This window comes from Hemibagrus wyckioides, linkage group LG08 (genome assembly GCF_019097595.1).
Source record: "Hemibagrus wyckioides isolate EC202008001 linkage group LG08, SWU_Hwy_1.0, whole genome shotgun sequence".
Taxonomy (NCBI): domain Eukaryota; kingdom Metazoa; phylum Chordata; class Actinopteri; order Siluriformes; family Bagridae; genus Hemibagrus; species Hemibagrus wyckioides.
In genome coordinates, this window is record NC_080717.1 from 3,923,218 (window position 1) to 3,942,856 (window position 19,639).

Below are 19,639 nucleotides of genomic sequence, written 5' to 3' on the forward strand. Positions count from 1 at the left end.
TTGGCATATTTGTCACACTTAAAAGATTCATATCATCAAACAAATTTTAATACAAAGATACAAAGATTTTACACAAAGATAATGCAAGTAAATACAAAATAAAGTTTTTAAATGATAATTTCATTTATTTAGGGAAAAAAATCTGTCCAAACCTACCTGGCCCTATGTGAAAAATTAATTGCCCTTTCCTGTTAAATCATGAAAGAATGCCATAATGTGATTAAACACATTATTTTAGAAAGCTGAGTTCAATTTCACTAGACACACCCAGGCCTGATCACCGCCAGACCTGTTAAATTAAGCAATCACTTAAATAGTACCTGTGTGACAAAGTGAAGCATGCTTAAAGAGCAACACATCATGCTGTGATCTAAATAAATTCAAGAACAGATGAGAATAAATACAAAAATACAAAAAAATACAAAATAGTTCACATGTATTAGTCTGGAAAGGGTTATAAAGCCATTTCTAAGACTTTGGGACTTAAGCGAACCACGGTCAGAGCCATTATCCACAAATGGAGAAACCCTGGAACAGTGGTGAACCTTCCCAGGAGTGGCCGGCCTACCAAAATTACTCCAAGAGTACAATGACGACTCATCCAGGAGGTCATAAAAGAACCCGGAACAACATCTAAAGAATTGCAGGCCTCCCTTGCCTTAATTAAGGCCAGTGTTCATGATTCAACAATAAGAAAGAGACTGGCAAAAACGTTCATCCATGGGAGAACTCCAAGGCAAAAGCCATTGCTGATCAAAAAGATTACAAAGGCTTGTCTCATATTTGCCAAAAAATATCTTGATTATCCCCAAGACTTTTGGGCAAATATTCTGTGGACTGATGAGATTAGAGTTGAACTTTTTGGAAGATGTGTGTCCCATTACATCTGGCATAAAACCAACACAGCATTTAATAAAAAGAACATCATACCAACAGTCAAACATGGTGGTGGTAGTGTGATGGTCTGGGGCTGCTTTGCAGCTTCAGGATGTGGACGACTTGCTGAATTGATGGAACCATAAATTCTGCACTCTATCAGAAAATCCTGAAGGAGAATGTCCGGTTGTCAGTTTGTGACCTCAAGTGCACTTGGGCTATGCAGCAGGGCAATGATCCCAAACACACCAGCAAGTCCACTTCTGAGTGGCTCAAGAAAAACAAAATTAAGGTTTTAAAGTGGCCAAGTCAAAGTCCAGACTTAAATCTGATTGAGATGCTATGGCATGATCTTAAACAGTCCATTCATGCTTGAAAACCCTCCAATGTGGCTAAATTAAAACAATTCTGCAAAGAAGAGTGGACCGAAATTCCTCCAGAGGATGTGAAAAACTCTGCCACATCGCAAAAAAACTTTTGATTGCAGTTGTTTCTGCAAAGGGTAGCGCAACCAGTTATTAGATTTAGGGGGCAATTACTTTTTCACGTAGTGCCAGGCAGGTCTAGACAGCTATTTTTCCCTTAATAAATGAAATCATCATTTAAAAACTACAGGAATAAACTAAGGAATACACCTAATCAGTGCTTCATCTACAAATACTGTGCAGAAAACACAGGTAATGTAAATTATCATTGACCAGAAACTTTGCCCATTTTTTAGATAAATAAGCTGAATAACTTGAATCCATTTAACATTTCATGCTTGAAACAGAAGTTCTCTATAGTGACTTGATATAAAATAACAATAATATTGTCACATGCACGCCGGACTCCACTCCTCGCCAGCGCACTCACTCGCCTGAGTTTTAATTAAGTTCACCTGCAGCTTGTTTCCTGAGCACGCTCACTCCCCTATTTAAACTTCACGAGTTCACTCTTTCTTTGTCTGGTCTCACATGTAGATGCTGACTTGCTACTACTACTAGCACTAGTTTAAAGCGGCGCGGTCTAGCATACTCCACTAACTTTCTTCAGCTCTCCCTTTTCTCCTCTCCGATTCCCTTCTCCAGCTCCACATTTCCCCAATGTGGACTTCTCCTGGTTCCTTCTAACTCCATTCTCCGGTTAGCACTGTGTGCTGGAGTATCCTACACTTTCCTCTTTCCACCCGTTCTCCATTGTGCTTAATAAACATACTCCTCATGGGGTTTAAACTCCAAGTTTGTTCCAGACTGGTGATTTGTGACAGAAGACCAGACAGACAAACAGCATGGAGCCAACGTACGCTGACCCTGCACTTCAGGAAACCGCCGCATCTCGGCCCACAGCCGCAGCGCAACCCACTGTGGCAACCCGTGCACCACCTGTCCCAGAAACTGCGTGCTCTGCCTGTCCCATGGTCAATCCTTCTCCCTACTCTGGCTCGGCAGAAGCTTGCAGTGGCTTCCCGCTTCAGTGCTCACTCGCACTGGAAATGCAGCCCCACCGCTATCCAATGGATAAAGCTAAGATCTCATCTCTCTTCTCACAGGTAGAGCACTCTGTTGGGCCGATTACCTCTGGCAGCAGACTGGCCTGGTTCTCCAATCCCTGGACTTATTCACTGCTCACTTTAGAGAAGTTTTCGTCAAACCGCTTGGAGATGCTGCGGTGGGTGAACAATTATACCATCTGAAGCAAGGTAAAAGCTCAATTCATGACTATACGTTACAATTCAGAACTCTAGCTGCTGCCAGTGGGTGGAATGAGAGCTCTCTGCTGACCACCTACAGACAAGGACTAGAACCTGGTTTACAGTACGTCTGCAACTGGCTACTGTAGATGACTCCATTGGGTTAGAATTATTCATACAAAAGGCTATTCGAGGCTCTGAACGCAGGAAGCGCTGTATGGAAGGCCAATGGACTCAACACTCCCCGAACCTCCACTGCCGACCAGAGAACTTCCCCTCTCCAGAACCAGACTCGGAACCCATGCAGGTGGATCATTCAAGATTATCATGCAAAGACAATGCTGTCTCTACCTGTACTGCAGCCAATCGGGACATGCGCTGCCGGCATGTTCCATTCGTCCAGCACGCCCCATGGTGAGTGCAATTTCATATCATCTGAATCATTTAAAACCACTCACCTCTATCGTAGAACTGATTACTGGCACCCATTCTGTTACAGTTCACGCACTCCTTGACTCTGGGTCAGCCAGAAACTTCATCTCTCTGCTGCCAAATGGGCCTCGAGAGGCATGAACCCTGTTCACTACCGGATCCATTCCATCACCGATCGTCCTCTAGGACCGGGGAAGATTCGTCACTTTGTGGGGCCTATCAGTCAGAAAAGATACACTTCCTGGTTCTGGAGAGATCCACCTCAGAAGTCATACTTGGATTTGTCCAGTCTGCTCACTCCTCCCTGGGCACTGGGCACCCAGGCATCAATCAGACTCTCTCACTTCTACAGGAAAGGTACTGGTGGCCTGGTCTATCATCAGATGTCAGAAGGTACGTCAGGGGCTGCCAGGAGTGTGCCATGGCCAAAACCCCTAGGCATCTCCCATCAGGCAAATTGGTCCCATTACCCACTCCTCAACAACCCTGGTCACACCTAGGGGTGGATTTCATCACAGACTTGCCTGCCTCAGACAGTCACACCTGTATCCTGGTGGCAGTAGACCGGTTCTCTAAGGCTTGCCGCCTAAACCCTCTGAAAGGTCTCCCCACAGCCTTAGAAACTGCAGAAAGTCTGTTCCAGCACCTCTTCTGAAATTTCGGGATCCCAGAGGACATCGTCTGAGACAGGGGACCCCAGTTCGTGTCCCGAGTCTGGAAGGCCTTCAGTCAGCCTGACCTCTGGATATCACCCCCAGTCCAACGGTCAGGCTGAACGTAAGATACAAGAGATCAGTAGATACTTGCGTACCTTCTGCCACAACCAACAGAACTCCTGGCACCATTTCCTTCCATGGGCCGAATATGCAAAGAACTCCCTACCACAGGTCTCACTCCCTTCCAGTGCATACTCTGGTACCAACCACCACTGTTCCCCTAGTCAGAGAAGCCTTCCACAGTACATCCAACATTGGTTCCAGGAAAGCGAGAGAGTCTGGAATTCAACCCATCAGAGGTTGCAGCAGGCCATAAGATGCCACAAGCGGCTAGCAGACACACACAGGAGAGACACACCCCAGTACCAACCAGGACAAAAGGTTTGGCTCTCCACTAGGGATATCTGACTGCACCAGCCCTGCAAGAAGCTCAGCCCCCAATTCATCGGTCCATTCCTCATCACTAAACAGATTAATCCTCTCACCTTTTGAACTTCAGCTTCCCTCACACTACAAAAATCACCCCACATTTCACGTTTCCCTTAAACCTTTCATCTCACCTGTTCCTCCTTCTCCCTCCAGAGAGTCTGCTGCCTCCATTCTCCGGTTGGCACTGCATGCTGGGCTGAGTATCCTATGCTTTCCACCCGTTCTCCGTTGTGCTTAATAAACATACACTTCACGGGGTTTAAACTGCAAGTTTGTTCCAGACTGGTGATTTGTGACAAATATCAAATATAATCAAATTTCTAATATAAAATTTGGAATATTCTAGAAGTGGCATGTGTAACAGGAAGTTGCATCATCAAAGAATAGTCTCTTTTTTTTTTTTTTTCTTTATTATCAGAGATAGTGATATTACCAGGTTACTTTGATCAAATTTATCTATTTTCAAAGTAAATTATGATATCAAATCCATTTCTGCTCTTTGAGATGCCCCAAGTGCTTGTTTATAAGCAGCTAAAATTTGTTGAACCACTAAAATTCTGTGTAAGGTTATCACACTTACTAATCAAGCACACCTTTTTCTAATCGCACCTACACCTTTATAATAGACCATAGACATTTGTTTGTTCACTGGTTTCAAAGTATCTGGATTTTACCCAGTTTCTGTAATTGAATCTCAGACTTTGATCTTTTATCACATTTTGGATCTGCTTAACTTGTGTGAATTTCTTTCTTTAATTTTTTGTGAGGTAATTTCATGATCCACTATCAGATTGCAATATGACTCTAAATGAGTCTTTATTAAAATGAATACACGTTTGGTGATGCATTTACTTATTTTCAAGTTTCTAGCTTTAAAATAAGTCACAAACACTCCATTTATTCACAGCATGCCCCTTCAACCCATTACTTACTTAGAATTTCTGATTCCATGAATTCACTTCATGATGTTTAACCAAATAAAATGAAAAAATACAGTTTGCTCAAAAGCCTATGTGTGTATATATAAATGTTTGCAGCATAAACACCAGAACAAAATTGTTGTTTCGTCCATCGTTAATCACAGCAGATAGCAATGAAGCAGAAAATGTTCAGTTTAACATATACAAAACTAAATCTTAAAAACACTTGAAGTTACTTGAAGTGAGTTTCAACCTTGTGCACAACTCTGGTATTAATACATCAGTGTTCCAGTGTGCATATAAAGAAATCTTCTAGTACAAGTGTGTAGTTTATTTCTCACTAAACATCATAACTACATGTTTGGTGGCTTTGTTGATCTTCACACAGAAAGAATTAGATATGACAGATCACATTTACCTCTCAGATCTAATATCACACTCAGCCATCACTGGGCATGAGATAAACTTTACTTCTGAAAAGTAAATATTACAACCAGAACTAATTAATAAATTAAACAGATTAAATATCTGTAGTAGAAAGTATTCTAGGTAGCATGTCTCACTTCAGAATAAACACAATCTTTAGGTTTTTCGCCCTTTCTTTTCATTTTGTTGGTATTCCTCTTATTGAAATGTAAAGCAGCGTAATTCATCTCCTCTGCATCACGACCCTGTGGGAACGAACACAAACGTTCATTTTAGATTGCAGTAGTTTGTTAATTAGAGCGTGTAGAATCAATTTAAAATGATTTACCTGATTGGATGTTTTTTCTACTGTAGAACATTTCTGAGATCTCACTGTGGAGAGAAGAAATATATTAACACATAGGTTTTCTGTGTTTGTTCTCATTCTAGTCAGTATTTATAATAATTTGTATTGATCTTTATCTCTTTTATTTTTTATATGGGTCGTGTTTGATGGTGTGAATACTTTTGGATTTGGAATAACATTTTCAAAAAATTGTGCTCAAAACTTTTATAGTAGTTAATAAATTCCAACAGGTTTTATTCATCTGGCTTTTATTTTGACTGAATCTAAAAGTTTTATCATTGTATCAGAAGGTAGACTACAAGTGAAAACCCACAAGTACAGTAAATAATTTACACTTCTGTGTAATCCAGGCTCACCTCTAGATTGTTCACAGTTCCTCACTTTACAGATTATAAAAGCTTGAGCGAAGATCACGACCACACACACGCCCACCGCTACAGTGAGGTAGATCACTTCAGGACCTGATCGTGTTAACATGATTTTAAAAATAATTGACTAACAAGACAAAAAGACAAAAAATGCAGATCCAATTTTTGTTGTTGGTGAAACCTAGATAACATTCACACATATATTTTACCAACCCAGTTTTGGAACGTTCTCATATTGTACTGGTGTCCCGTTCCCAGATACGATATTCCCACACAGGGCCATAGTGCAGTAGTAAGTGCCAGTATCATTAAAGCTGAGAATATTCTTAGAGACGTTGTACACACAGGTGTGTGTAGAAGAGCCGCTCTCACACCGGATCGAGTCCCACATGCCGTGCTGCAACACTGACACTTTTACATCTCCATTACCTGTTCAGTGTAATATAGACAGCATAAGATCTCAGAAGTTTTCATTCATGTTTACTAGTAAACAGTTTGTTTGATAGCAAAAATAAAGTAAACAAAAATAAGTAAATTCTTCATGTGACATGGTCAAAGACTGGACAGCACTACTGGAAATTTTTGGTGTTGTTAGTTTTTCTTCAGAATTTGTATCTCAACAAAGCCGCAGTTCCAGTGCGTTAGGAAGTATAAAGAAAACCCCATGAAAATCATTCTTCTGGTCCTAAATGTTTTGTGATTTTTAAATAAAATCTTAAACAATGAACTTTCCCAATATCCTCTAGTGTGCCCATGTTTTAATACAGTTTATTAACCAAAAATAAAAATATAAAGTGCTACAGACCAGCAAATAAATAAAAAATCCTAAACATTTCTGGAATGTATTAAATTATTATTTATGAAGTCAGTTTAATATAGGGAGTTCATAAAGTCTTTTCTGACAGTGTGTACTGAACAAACTGTGTAGATTTACCTGTTACAGCCAAGTACGTTCCACTGGATAATATAAAATCGTCCATGAAACTTTCTGCGCAGTAGTAAAGTCCTTCATCTTCTTTTTTAATACGTGGAATTGTCAGAGAAATGTTCTTATCAGTCACATCCATTTTAAATCCTGACGTCTTAAACTCTTCAGAAATGTCAATATCCTCATACGCTAATCTTTTTCCCACTAATTGAGGCATTTCTCCAAATTTCTGTTTGTACCAGAACACACTTTCCGATGTTTGAACAGGTCCAAATGAGCAGTGAAGAGAAACACCTTCTCCAGGTTTCACTGAGAGAAACGATGGTCTGGAAAAATCCACAGCTTGGGCTGGAGCTACAAATAATTGAAATAAAAAAATAATTCATTTAAATTCATTTACATTTATGAAATTTAATTTTTTTATTTAAATGAATAAATGTATTTAAATAAATAAAATGAAATATGAATTACAATATATATATATATATATATATATATATATATATATATATATATATATATGTATATATATATAAATCTTCTAAATATTTATTAAAACTATTCAACTCTTACTTATCATGTTCAGAGATAAGACAAGAATCCACAGAGTCGTCATCTTCAGAGGTGAAATATCAGTCTGAAAAGTGGCCGAATGTTGAAAGCGCAGAGTGTTTTGTTCTGAATGCTTACATCTGATTGGCTGCTTCAAGTCATGAGCTAAATTTCCTTTTCAACCATGATTCTATTTTTGTACCACAGTTTTGTTGACCACAAGTCTGGCATGAAATAACAAAAAAAAAAAACATTTTGCTTGACTTTGTTTCTTAATTATTTGTACTCCTGCCTATGAGTGTTCTATGAGATACAATTATAACATCACAAAAATAGAAATATGAAGAAGAATGTGAAGCAAAGTCAAACATTTATATTTATAAAGGCACGAAGACCACTTAATTAATTAAGATTTTAAGATTAAATCTAAATATAAAATAACAATTTAGACCTTTTCATCATCACCTTCACAAGCTATTTTCATGTGTATTAGGAAAATGTGTATTTTTTTGTTTGTTTTATTGTTACATCTTCATGCAGAGGCCCACAATATAATATACATTGTACTGCACCTGATACTGAAGCCTCAAACCATTCAACCCTCACTGCAGTATAGTATAACTTTAAGCAGGGGGTCCATCTGAACATCAGTCCACTCAAATCAGTAATAAAGAAAATTAATAAAGATCATTGTTTATCTTAGTGGAGGTTTTTTAACCACATTTCACCATTTCATCCACTTAGTTCACAATAGTGTAGATCAGGGGTATCAAACCTTATCTCCAAAGGGGTGGTTTGGCTGCCTGGTTTCATTCCATCTGAGCAGAAGCCACACCTGAGTCTACTGAAAGCTAAGCTCAGTTGATTAATCTCCTAAGACCTGAGCTTGCATTTTAGATTTCTTCTACATATTTGGGAATAGGAGGAACCAATAAACATAATAACCAGATATTATCTTTGAACATGAAGCCACTTATTTTTGTGTACAACAGGTTCCAGTTACAAAGAATTAAGTATTATGGTACACACAACCAAAAATGTGATGTCCTCATATGAGGACGCCAGGTTGTAGGAGGTTAAAAAGGTGGAATCAAGTGTGGCTCCTGCTTGACTGGAATGATAACCTGCACCCACAACGGCACTTTGTGGACACAATTTCAGAACTATTTTTGCTTTGTGGAACGGCGCATTATCCTTCTGAAAGAGGCCACAGCCATCAGGGAATACTGTTTCCATGAAAGGGTGTACATGGTCTGCAGCAGTGCTTAGGTAGGTGGTACGTGTCAAAGTAACATCCACATGGATGGCAGGACCCAAGGTTTTCCAGCAGAACATTTCCCCAAGCATGACACTGCCCCCGCTGGCTTGCCTTCTTCCCACAGTGCATCCTGGTGCCATGTGTTCCCCAGGTAAGCAACACACACACACACCCGGCCATCCACGTGATGTAAAAGAAAACGTGATTCATCAGACCAGGCCACCTTTGTCCATTGCTCTATGGTCCAGTTCTGATGCTCACGTGCCCATTGTTGGTGCTTTCGGTGGTACACAGGGGTCAGCATGGGCACCCTGACTGGTCTGCAGACCCATACACAACAAACTGTAATGCACTGTGTATATTGACTTCTTTCTATCAGAACCAGCATTAACTTTTTTAGCAATCTGAACAACAGTAGCTCACCTGTTGAGTTGGACTTCAGCCAGCCTTCGCTCCCCATCTGCATCAATGAGCCTCGGCCGCCCATGACCCTGTCACCGGTTCACCAATATTCCTTTCTTGGACCACTTTTGATAGATATTAAACACTGCAGAGCGGGAACACACCACAAGAGCTGCAGATTTGGAGATGCCCCATACACAACAAATTGCGATGCACTGTGTATTTTGACACCTTTCTATCAGAACCAGCATTAACTTCTTTAGGAATTTGAGCAACAGTAGCTCGTCTGTTGGAGCGCACCCTTGACCCTGTTGCTGGTTCACCACTGCTCCTTCCTCGGACCACTTTGATAGATAATGACCACTGCAGACCGGGCACACCCCACAAGAGCTGTAGTTTTAGAGATGCTCTGATCATCTAGTGATCACAATTTGGCCCTTTGTCAAACTCGCTCAAATCCTTACACTTGACCATTTTTCCTGCTTCTAACATCAACTTTGAGGACAAAATGTTCACTTGCTGCCGAATATATCCCACCCACTAACAGGTGCCATGATGAGGAGATCATCAGTCTCATTCACGTCACCTGTCAGTGGTCATAATGTTATGGCTGATCGGTTTATCTATCATCAGGTCATAATCTCAGTATCAAACATATCAAAATTCTATATCTACCTGTCTATATTTTACTTCTATCTTTCCACTCTTTAACTCTCGACTCCTTTCCCCTTATGATTTTTTGTCTATTTTTTCTTTCTTTTCTGTCCTGCCCGTATCTCCTTCTCTGTGGTCTAATGGTAAAGTGAGTGGTATACATTTTATTTTCTATACATTCACACAATCTCACACACAGACACATAACCATCTTAATAACTTTCAGATTTATCTTTGAACATGAGGTTAAAAGAATGTACTGCTTACCTCATCAGCGTCTCTCTCTCTCTCTCTCCCTCTCTCTCTCTCTCCTCTTATTGTCTGCACATACTTCACTAGTGTGAATATAGCATATTATTTATTCTAGAAAGTTCTATAATGTTCAGTATTCTGCAGTGTGCAGCAGTTGTGTGATTACCTGAAGTCCATTTTTTGTCCTAGTGATATTTCATTTACAAATACTGCACGCATGTTAAACTAAAAATCACACCTAAATTGTCATTGACCAGAAACCAGGAATCAGGCTAGAGTAGTTAATGTGTAAATCCATTTAACATTTCATTCGTGAAACAAAAGTTCTCTATTATGACTCAATATATAAGATAACGATAATATTAAATAAAATAATATTTATAATATAATATTTGGAATATTCCAGAAGTGGCATGTTTAACAGGAAGTTGCATCATCCATCTTTTTTCTCTTTATTTTCAGAGATGTTGTAATATTATTTCACCAGGTCACTTTGAAAATAAAACTCTCGGACACAAATGGCAGATTGCATATAATTATTATTTATTTTTTAAAAAGAGGAAGAAGAAGAAAGGCTTTTACTCATTTTCCCAGAGGCCAAAAAATGGAATTTCTGTCTGTTTGTTGTGTTGATGTTCAGCATTAAATATCTTCATCATGTCACTCCACAGTGGTGGTTAACTTGAAGCTTGTATGAAAGTAGACATTCAGGACATTAAGAATTTGTAGTGTTTCGTAAGTATTTCTGTCTTGCCCTAGCCTACTAGGGGTAATATATATTTAGAGGAAAGTTCCAAAAAACAAACAAACACAGCTTTCAGCTTTCACACGAATGTTTCTGTCCTCAGAGTAAATGACGATATCTAACCCATTTCTCTTGTGATGCCCCATGTGCTTATTCATAAGCAGCTAAAATTCTTTGTAAGGTTATCCAACTAAGGGAAAAACACACGTCTCACACTGAAAACAAACATGAGTCCTGACTCATTTTATATCAGACTTATGGCCAGAAAATAATTTGTTTGTTAATATTTATTGAAAATGTCCATTTCCATTCTGCTGGCAGTATGGAACGCCAGTGTACCTGGTAAAAAAGATTTAATACCATTATGCCATTATCATCAATGCTACTTCACTTCTTTTTGTGTATTTGCTAATTCTACATTCAACCCTGTTACTTTCAATGCATCTCCATATAAAGGCAAAACCTTCAGCAAAGAAACCTTGTAAAGAATAATAATAATATTAATTAAACAAATACATTTCTTAGATATAAGGCCTTTCTTTATCTTCAATAGTTACCAAATATATATATATATATTTTTTTTTTTTATTTTGTTTTTTTTTATTCATTAGTGTGACCACATGTGTCTTGCTTTTTGATGGTTAAAGTAAGAAACGATGCAAAGATGCAACAGCAACAATTAAAAAATGGTAAACAAATTGCAAATTGCTGTAGTATACCAAAACAAAACACACACATTCCTTTAATACTAAGTCTTTTCATAAAAAGTAAGACTTTTCTTTTCATAATTAAATCTAACTTATAGAAAGACCTCGCACATCAGAATATACAATATTCTGCTGTTCTTTCTTTACTCTTCCTCTTGTGGCTCTCCTCTCATTGAACTGTACGGCAGCATAATTCACCTCCACAATGTCACAGTCCTGTAGGAATGGATGTAAGATTACAAAAGACAAAAATCGAAATGATTATACTCCTAGTGCCAAAACAAATTGCATGTCCATTTAAAAACCAATGTACTCACACATGTCGAATATTTACCTGGTCAAGGGTCTTTTGGGTCACAGAACATTGATTGAGTCTCACTGTATCTTTAGAGGGAGACATGATAGTTGTTTATGGTCAGATTTTTTGGTTCTTCATAAATAGATTTTAAAAATGTTTGTGAAATTTTCTGAAATGTAAACGTCTTACTGTATTATAAAAGGAATAAAACAGGTGGCTTTACTTCATACCAGATCAGTATATCTACATCACTACATCATCATATCTTACATCACTGGAACTAAGAGGCTCAATCACTGATCCATCATGACAAATGTGCAAAGCCCCTGAGCTCCCTAAAGACATGGTGTGGATGTTAAGGTTGGAGAGGAAGAACTTGTGTGTCCTGCACAGAGCCCTGATTCTGACACAACCCCACTGAACACCTTTGGGATAAACTGGAACTGGATCATCCTCAACATCCCAACATCAGTGTTTGATCTCATTAATGCTCTTATAGCTGAATGAACACAGTCATGCTACAACTTCTAGTGGAATGTCTTTCCAGAAAACAGGAGTTGAGGTTATTATAACAGCAACGAGAGGACCAAATGCCTATGATTGAAAAAGTAATTTTTGGCCCTGTAATATTTACATACAATGCAGACTTACCCATGTGTTGATCGCCATTTGTCCCTTCATAGGTTAGAGCAAAGATTAAAGCGAAAATCACAATCACGCACACTCCTAAAGCAACAGCGAGGCAGATCACTGCAGGATCCACAGATCTCTCTGTCACACAGTAAATAATTTAACAATTAACAGTGTTACAACATGTAGATAAAGAAACCTTCTGGTTTACTGATGAAACCTCAAACTCCTTACCCAGCTGTATTCGTGTCCCATTTCCAAATATGATCTTCCCACACAGGGCCACAGCGCAGTAGTAAGTTCCAGTATCATTGAGGCTGAGGATGTTCTTGGTGAAGGTGTACACACAGGTGTGTGTAGAAGAGCCGCTCTCACACTGATGGCTGCTGTTGTGATGAGTGTAAATGATTTGAGGATGGGATTGTGGTGGAGCAGCTCTGAACCAGAGCACTTGGAGTTCTGCTGCTCTGCTCTCAGAGAGAACCGAGCACTGCAGAGTCACTGAGGCTCCTGCAGGAACCGAGTCTGACACGCCGCGCTGCCACACCATGACATTTACATCTTCATTACCTGGTTAGTGTGATATCGGTGGTGTAAATGCTGTCAAATACAATGTTTTATGCCACACTCACATGATTAATTTTCTATAACAGCAGCTCTGAGAGTAGTTCCATCTACAGTGGGAATCAATTAAAAAAAATTCTTACCTTTCACTGATAAAAATGTCCCATTTCCAAACACTGTCAAAAATTTTCGACGTCCACAATAATACGTGGCTTCATCTGATGGTTCCACGTTAGCGATTTTCAAATGACAGTTTGTTTTATCTCTCCCGATGCTGAATTTTGGAGGCCGGAAGTCATCTTCGTAATTGGGCTCGTGTTGAAATGTAATCATTACACGAGGCTCATGTCCAATGTTTTGCTTATACCAAACAATAGCTCCTGTGCTTTCTTGTCCCACTCTAAAGCAGTGCAGTGTCACATTATCACCAACATCAGCAGTGATCAATGGATCAGGCTGAGAGACGTATTTTATCTCCGCAGAATCTAACATAAATTGTGAAAGAATGAAACATGAATAAATGTGCTTTATTCAAATCTTTATTCTTCCAGTCATTTACAGAGATTTGTATAATATTGTGACTAACATGAGATAACACTAGCAGTAATTATTACTAATATTAGCAATGTGCTTTATAAAATCAAATTCCAGTGCAGCCAGAGACCAAAGTTCAGTAGGAAATTGTATTTGTATTGTGTGTTTTGTAAATATGTTAGTTTAGGAACAACTTCAGATATAAAAAGTAAAATATATTTAATAGCATTTAAGATCATGTAAAAAAAAAAGTAGAACTAGAAGTAACTACAGAAAAATACATATGATCAGAAACATTTTGAAGGATCCACACTTACCAGTTTTACTAAAAAGCATCGCTGTAATCCACATCAGCATCTTCAGTCTGGGGTCTGTGTACAGCATGTCTTCACTTACTGTACTGTCAGATGATCAAACTGAGCACATCTCACTTAGTGGAAAAAATTTATGTGAAGCTCTGACATCACAGACTTACAATCTAGAAAGCTTTATACTGTGGCTCCTCCTCAGACGTTTTGTTCATGCTCTTCAAATTTGGATTTCATTACAGAGAAAAAAATGTATAGCTAGCATTTTCCTATTTTTTTTTTTCTGTGCCTTGTGATTTTTTACTGTTTTATATACCCATAGCAGGAAATATAGATTTGTGACTTGTGGGAGTGGACGGTGTTGTTGTTTTCAGATCGATGTACCTAATAAACCAAATAAAATATAATGTTTTATATGATTTAAATTGACATGATTACGTTTTCTTTTTATATATACTTTTTTAAATATTTCAGATAAAGTAAAGAAAAACAGACAATAGGGTGATTTTGTTATTTGTACGCTTTATTTAAAATGTATTTTTAAATAATATTAATATTATTATTTAAAATATAATTTTTTTTTAAAGTGCATTAATTTAAAAAAAAAAATGTCAAGCAGGAGATAAAAATAAGGCAAAAGTGAAACCTGGTTCAGTATTTAATCAGTTTACTAATTAATATAGAAGGTTAGAACAAGGTACTGATCTCCAGTTGCATCATGGTCCATAACATGAATATTTTAATTGTAACAGTATTTTTTCAATTTTATTATTGATTTGTTCAGTAAAAAAAAATAAGCCACTTCGTCTCAGGAGCACTTGTGTTTTTGACCTTCGTCTCTTCTTTATTCATGTTTTTAAACACTATTAATAAGAGAAATGGCCTCATTGGACCTTTGCTGTGGTATAGGAGGAATAAAACACCGTGGGACGTACGTATTATTAAAATATAAATAGATGCGTTCACTGATTTTTTGTTATTTTATTGTAAATATTTGGCTTTTCTAGCTGTTTCTTGCACTTCTTGCATTCTTTTTGCATTCTGCCTCTTATAAGCTATATTGAATAAATGTGATTGCTAAATTAAATGCAGGGATTGTTGTTGGGAATAAAGTGGTATCTTTACATGCTTCTCTTATATTTTCTGATGGAGGTACAATTCACTAGACTTCGTGGATAATTGAACATTAAAAATTAGTGACCCTGAGGTCAACCTGAGGCCCATAAACTTCCATCCTTCATTGCTCAAGCTCCCGCTCCTGCTGCCATCGGAAACTTTTAACTGTTAAAGTTAAATATAAAGTTCTTAAGGAGCTTTAAACAGGCATTCAACCACAAGGGAATTGGCTTTTGGTTATAATGGTCAGCTGTCCACATGTTCTAAATGAACTAAAGTATGTGGAGAACTGATCGTAACATTCATATAACTGTTGAACTTCTAGGAAGGATTTCCACTAGATGTTAGAGTGTGACTGTTGGGATTTGTGTAAGAGCATTAGAGAGATCATCCCAGAGGTGTTCAGTGGGATTGAATCAGAGTCAGGGCTCTGTGCAGGACAATCGAGTTCTTCCTCTCCAACCTTAACCTCCACACTATATTTTCATAGAGCTCTGTGCTTTGTGCTCAGGGGCATTGTCATGCTGGAACACTGTTTGAGCCTCTTTGTTACAGTGAAGAGAAATTAAAATAATAAAGTACAACACATAAGACATTCTATACAATTGTGTGCTTCCAGCTATGTGCAAGCAAACATATGGGTGTGATGGTCAGGTGTCCACATACATAACAGCGTTTATTTGTTGGTGATAGTTTCTCATAGCTTCTTTTTTTATGAAGGTAAAAAGCCATTAAAATTAAAAAGAATTCTTGGACATCCCTTAAAACTCTACAAGACCCTTTAAGGTTCCTCCAAAGATTTAGGAATATCTGATGCCTCTATCTCTGACTTATGATCATGCAGCTCCTCCTTCACCACCCTCTGTGTGACACTAACCAATCACATTCTCTCTCTCTCTCTCTCTCTCTCTCTCTCTCTCTCTCTCTCTCTGAGCCACAACATGATACTCAAGACTCAAAGCTGAAATAATAAAACGATCTATCATAACATATGTATCACATGCAGTGCAGCTAGTCTAAGAAATGAGCTTTAAAGAATCATGATCATGAGAAACAGGACATAAAAACAAAAATAAACTCAGTTTTTAGGCTAATGGTATCCTAAATCTGTGCCCTACTGAAACAATGAGAATGTATAATGTATTTATTGATGGAGACTTTAAAGCACTTTTGTATGTCAATCTGGATAAGAGTGTCTTCCAAATTCCAGAAATGTAAATGTAAATGATATAAAAAGAATTAGGTGCTCAGTTGAATTTGGTCTTGATTTATACACAAATATGTTATTATCTAATATTTGCATACAGGTTAAATACAAAGTGTGTGTGTGTGTGTTTGTGCATGTGGACACCTCTGTGTGTGTGTGGTGTGTTTGGTGGTTTTGTATCTCTGTTTGTTTCTTTGCCTCTTCACACACTGTAACTCTGAGTGTTTCATCTCTGCAGGCCGCTCTGACCGCAGAGTCGTTTTTCTCAGAAACAACATCAGTTTCTCACCTCTCAAACTTTCCACAGGATGTGTGGCCATTTTTGTTTGTCTCAGGCCACACTATTGTCTTCTTTTTTTTCCCCTTTCTAATACGATTATGACTTTACATTTTATTCAGCTGTGTAGAATCTCATGCTGGCTTGAATGCATATGGACTAAATTGATGGAGTGGAAAAGTACATCAGTATTTCTATTGAGCAATGGTAGAAATAACAGTATATTTGTTTCACCTGGTACATTTATACCACTGGGTATTACATTATTGTTTCTATGGTAACAAATAGTTTTGCCTCTTGCTCCACAGATTAAAAGTCGTGATTAATCACTGATATGGTGAAGTTTTCTGTGTAGATGCTGGCAAGTGGCAGCAAAAACATATGTTTTGTTATTCTTTCATTGGTTTGCTCTGCAGTGTAAAGCGCTCTGCTCGGGTAAACAGGAAGGTACAGCGAGCTAAAACCACACTGAAATGTTCCACACCGCTCTCAGCTTTAACTTTCCAGCTCAGACCTGTGTGTGAATTCTTTGTCTGCTGAGAAGCGGTGATACTCAACAAGCTTCTTATGAGGCCGAGACGGAGAGCTGTGGAAAGTTACATGGCCGAGCATGAAAGTCTGCATCCCCCAAGGTTTTTGAATTGGAAAACAAAAATATCTGTTGTACCATTTTTATGCATCTAAATTCACTAAAAAAAAATAATAAAAATTAAATTTCAAAATAAAAAAATGATATATTCTACACAGAGACAATGATCCAAAAGAGACAGCAAAGAATATGACAACTAACATGATACTAAAACTGAGTATAAGAAAGAGATTATTAAGGCAAAAGTTGGGTATATCACTAATTACAGAATATTTACATATATCACTTTCTAAAAGGAAAAATATTTAATTTAAAAATAATAATTTATGGTTGTTGTTTTTTTTGTGTGTGTGTGTGTGTGAAAACAGTGGAAAAACAGCTACTGATAGTTTCTTTTCACACCCAGGCCGAGATCCAGCAGCAGCTCAACACAACCTGCACTCAACTTCCTGATTATTGGCTTGTGGGCAGAGCTTCTTATAATCAACCAGATCAAAAAGCGAAGGGCACAAAGATCATACTTCATTTATCCTGATCTCATCAAACATCTGCAGGTGCCACTTCATCTCAGGAGCACTTGTGTTTTTGACCTCTGTCTCTTCTTTATTCATGTTTTTGAAAACTATCAATAGGAGAAATGGCCTCATTGGACATTTGCTGTGGTATAAGAGGAATAAAACACTGTGGGACGTATGTATTATTTAAATAGGAAAATAATCCACTTCAGGGGTTTACAGTAATTCTGCTTCATGACTGTGTGCTGTATTATGCTGTATTTCTTCTCCTCTTAAGCTTGCCTTCTTGTTATTAATGTTTGTCTTTATGGACATAGCAGATGCATTGTTTTGCATTGTTGTGATGAAGGAATTCTTCAGCTTCTGGACATGAGATTGACTTGTAAGGGTCTTGACATGACTTTTTTCAGTCCTATTATTAGGTAACATTTTTGTGAGGGATTTTTATCAGTGTGTTCTTCTCCTTCTTCTACTCTAAATAACTTCTCACACTCTTTAACCCTTTGTATGTCATGCAAGATTTACTTTATAGGTCCTAATACACACTACCGGCTCCATCTAGTGGCACAGAATTTGTGTCTTTTTGTGTTACTTGTTAATTTTTGCATCCAGGTTCTTGTTTTAGGGGGGAAAAAAATTAGAAATGAAAAGATAAAAAAAAACATAGACCCCATACCACTATAAATCTTAGTTTTGTCGTTGAATTCACTATTAATGCCACACACCAAAGGGCAATGATATAGAATAACAAGTAAATCTGGAAACCTGTGAAATATTTGTGGAAATTATTATATATCAGTGAATAGAAAATGCTTCATATTAGCTATTAGCTCTGAGTAAATTGACTGGTTTTTGTACTGTATACAGATATTTAGATAGCACATTAATTAGTTGACATTTTATTGCACATATGACCCTAAATTAGGCATAAGTTATATAATTTCATAATAAGGAAAGATACATTATCAGACAATGTCTGATAATGACAAAAAAAAAAAAAAAAGGTTCAAAATAACCCCTAAGAGGATATAATATCTGCTATAATATGTGTAAAAAAAAAAAGATTTAGGATGATTTATTGCACAGGTGTGTATATACTGTATAAGGACATTGGATTCAAATGTAAAGTCAAAATGTCTCTGGACCTGCCTTACAATTTGTAACCCCACCCCACCCATCTTAATGAGTTGGATAAAACTCAAAGATTTGCCAGTATGGGTCAGCAAGGCACATACAGTATTTATGTCCAAAGACGCTGTCCAATTCTGTGCATGCAACAATGGGGGCAAATGACACTGTTATCCACTCATACGCATATATAATCAATGGTCCAGTTGTACAAACTATTAATATTCTGTTGCATTGCATTGTATTGCATAATACTGCTCTTGTAACCAAGGTGCTCTGCTTCGTCACAACAGTTTCAACACCAAGGACAGCGACAAACTTTCACTCCTCATTGTCCTTCTCTCTAATCACAGACTTTCACTTTTTCCCCAACTTCACTTTAAATAGTATGTAGCACAACACTATAATATTTTCATATTTTAGGATTAAGAATTAATGCACAGAACACAGTAGCTCAGTTGTAGCAGATCAGCAAATCATTTAAAACAATAATCAAGAAAATATATTTTTAAAACATCCAAAGTCATGACTGAGCCCTACATCGGAGTAAGTAGTATAAAGGCTGTGTCCCAAACCACAAACCACATACTACATACTTTCTCACAGTAAGTGCTAAGTGTGAAGGTTTACTTTAAAATAAAATAAAATAAAATAAAATAAAATAAAATAAAATAAAATAAAATAAAATAAAATAAAATAAAATAAAATAAAATAAAATAAAAAAACAAGCCACAAATTGTGTGTCACTAGATGGAGCCAGAGCTGTGTGACTGGGCTTATAGACTGCAAC

General features: G+C 37.6%; 2 protein-coding genes across 2 annotated transcripts; both read right to left on the bottom strand.

The window, feature by feature from the left end:
* Positions 1-5,467: 5,467 nt before the first annotated feature.
* Positions 5,468-7,435, bottom strand: LOC131357882 (uncharacterized). The gene is made up of 5 exons (XM_058397239.1): positions 7,120-7,435; positions 6,399-6,614; positions 6,174-6,278; positions 5,800-5,843; positions 5,468-5,716 (listed from the first exon to the last, which is right to left on the bottom strand). The coding sequence occupies exons 1-5, from the start codon at positions 7,328-7,330 to the stop codon at positions 5,591-5,593; spliced, it is 702 nt and encodes a 233-aa protein (XP_058253222.1). The 5' UTR covers positions 7,331-7,435; the 3' UTR covers positions 5,468-5,590.
* Positions 7,436-10,770: 3,335 nt separating this feature from the next.
* On the bottom strand, positions 10,771-14,163 carry LOC131357859 (uncharacterized). Its single transcript, XM_058397207.1, has 6 exons — positions 14,027-14,163; positions 13,319-13,660; positions 12,846-13,181; positions 12,633-12,752; positions 12,018-12,067; positions 10,771-11,899 (listed from the first exon to the last, which is right to left on the bottom strand). Exons 1-6 carry the CDS (start codon positions 14,091-14,093, stop codon positions 11,771-11,773), a joined length of 1,044 nt encoding a protein of 347 aa, XP_058253190.1. The 5' UTR covers positions 14,094-14,163; the 3' UTR covers positions 10,771-11,770.
* Positions 14,164-19,639: the final 5,476 nt, after the last annotated feature.

Coding starts and splice junctions, on each gene's coding strand:
- LOC131357882 (XM_058397239.1), bottom strand. CDS start 7,330: ATGCCTCAATTAGTGGGAAAAAGATTAGCGTATGAGGATATTGACATT. Junction 5,844..6,173: donor GAACTGTGAACAATCTAGAG/GTGAGCCTGGAT, acceptor TTCTCTCCACAG/TGAGATCTCAGAAATGTTCT. Junction 5,717..5,799: donor TAGAAAAAACATCCAATCAG/GTAAATCATTTT, acceptor TCGTTCCCACAG/GGTCGTGATGCAGAGGAGAT.
- LOC131357859 (XM_058397207.1), bottom strand. CDS start 14,093: ATGCTGTACACAGACCCCAGACTGAAGATGCTGATGTGGATTACAGCG. Junction 13,182..13,318: donor GACATTTTTATCAGTGAAAG/GTAAGAATTTTT, acceptor CACACTAACCAG/GTAATGAAGATGTAAATGTC. Junction 12,068..12,632: donor AAATGGCGATCAACACATGG/GTAAGTCTGCAT, acceptor CTCCCTCTAAAG/ATACAGTGAGACTCAATCAA.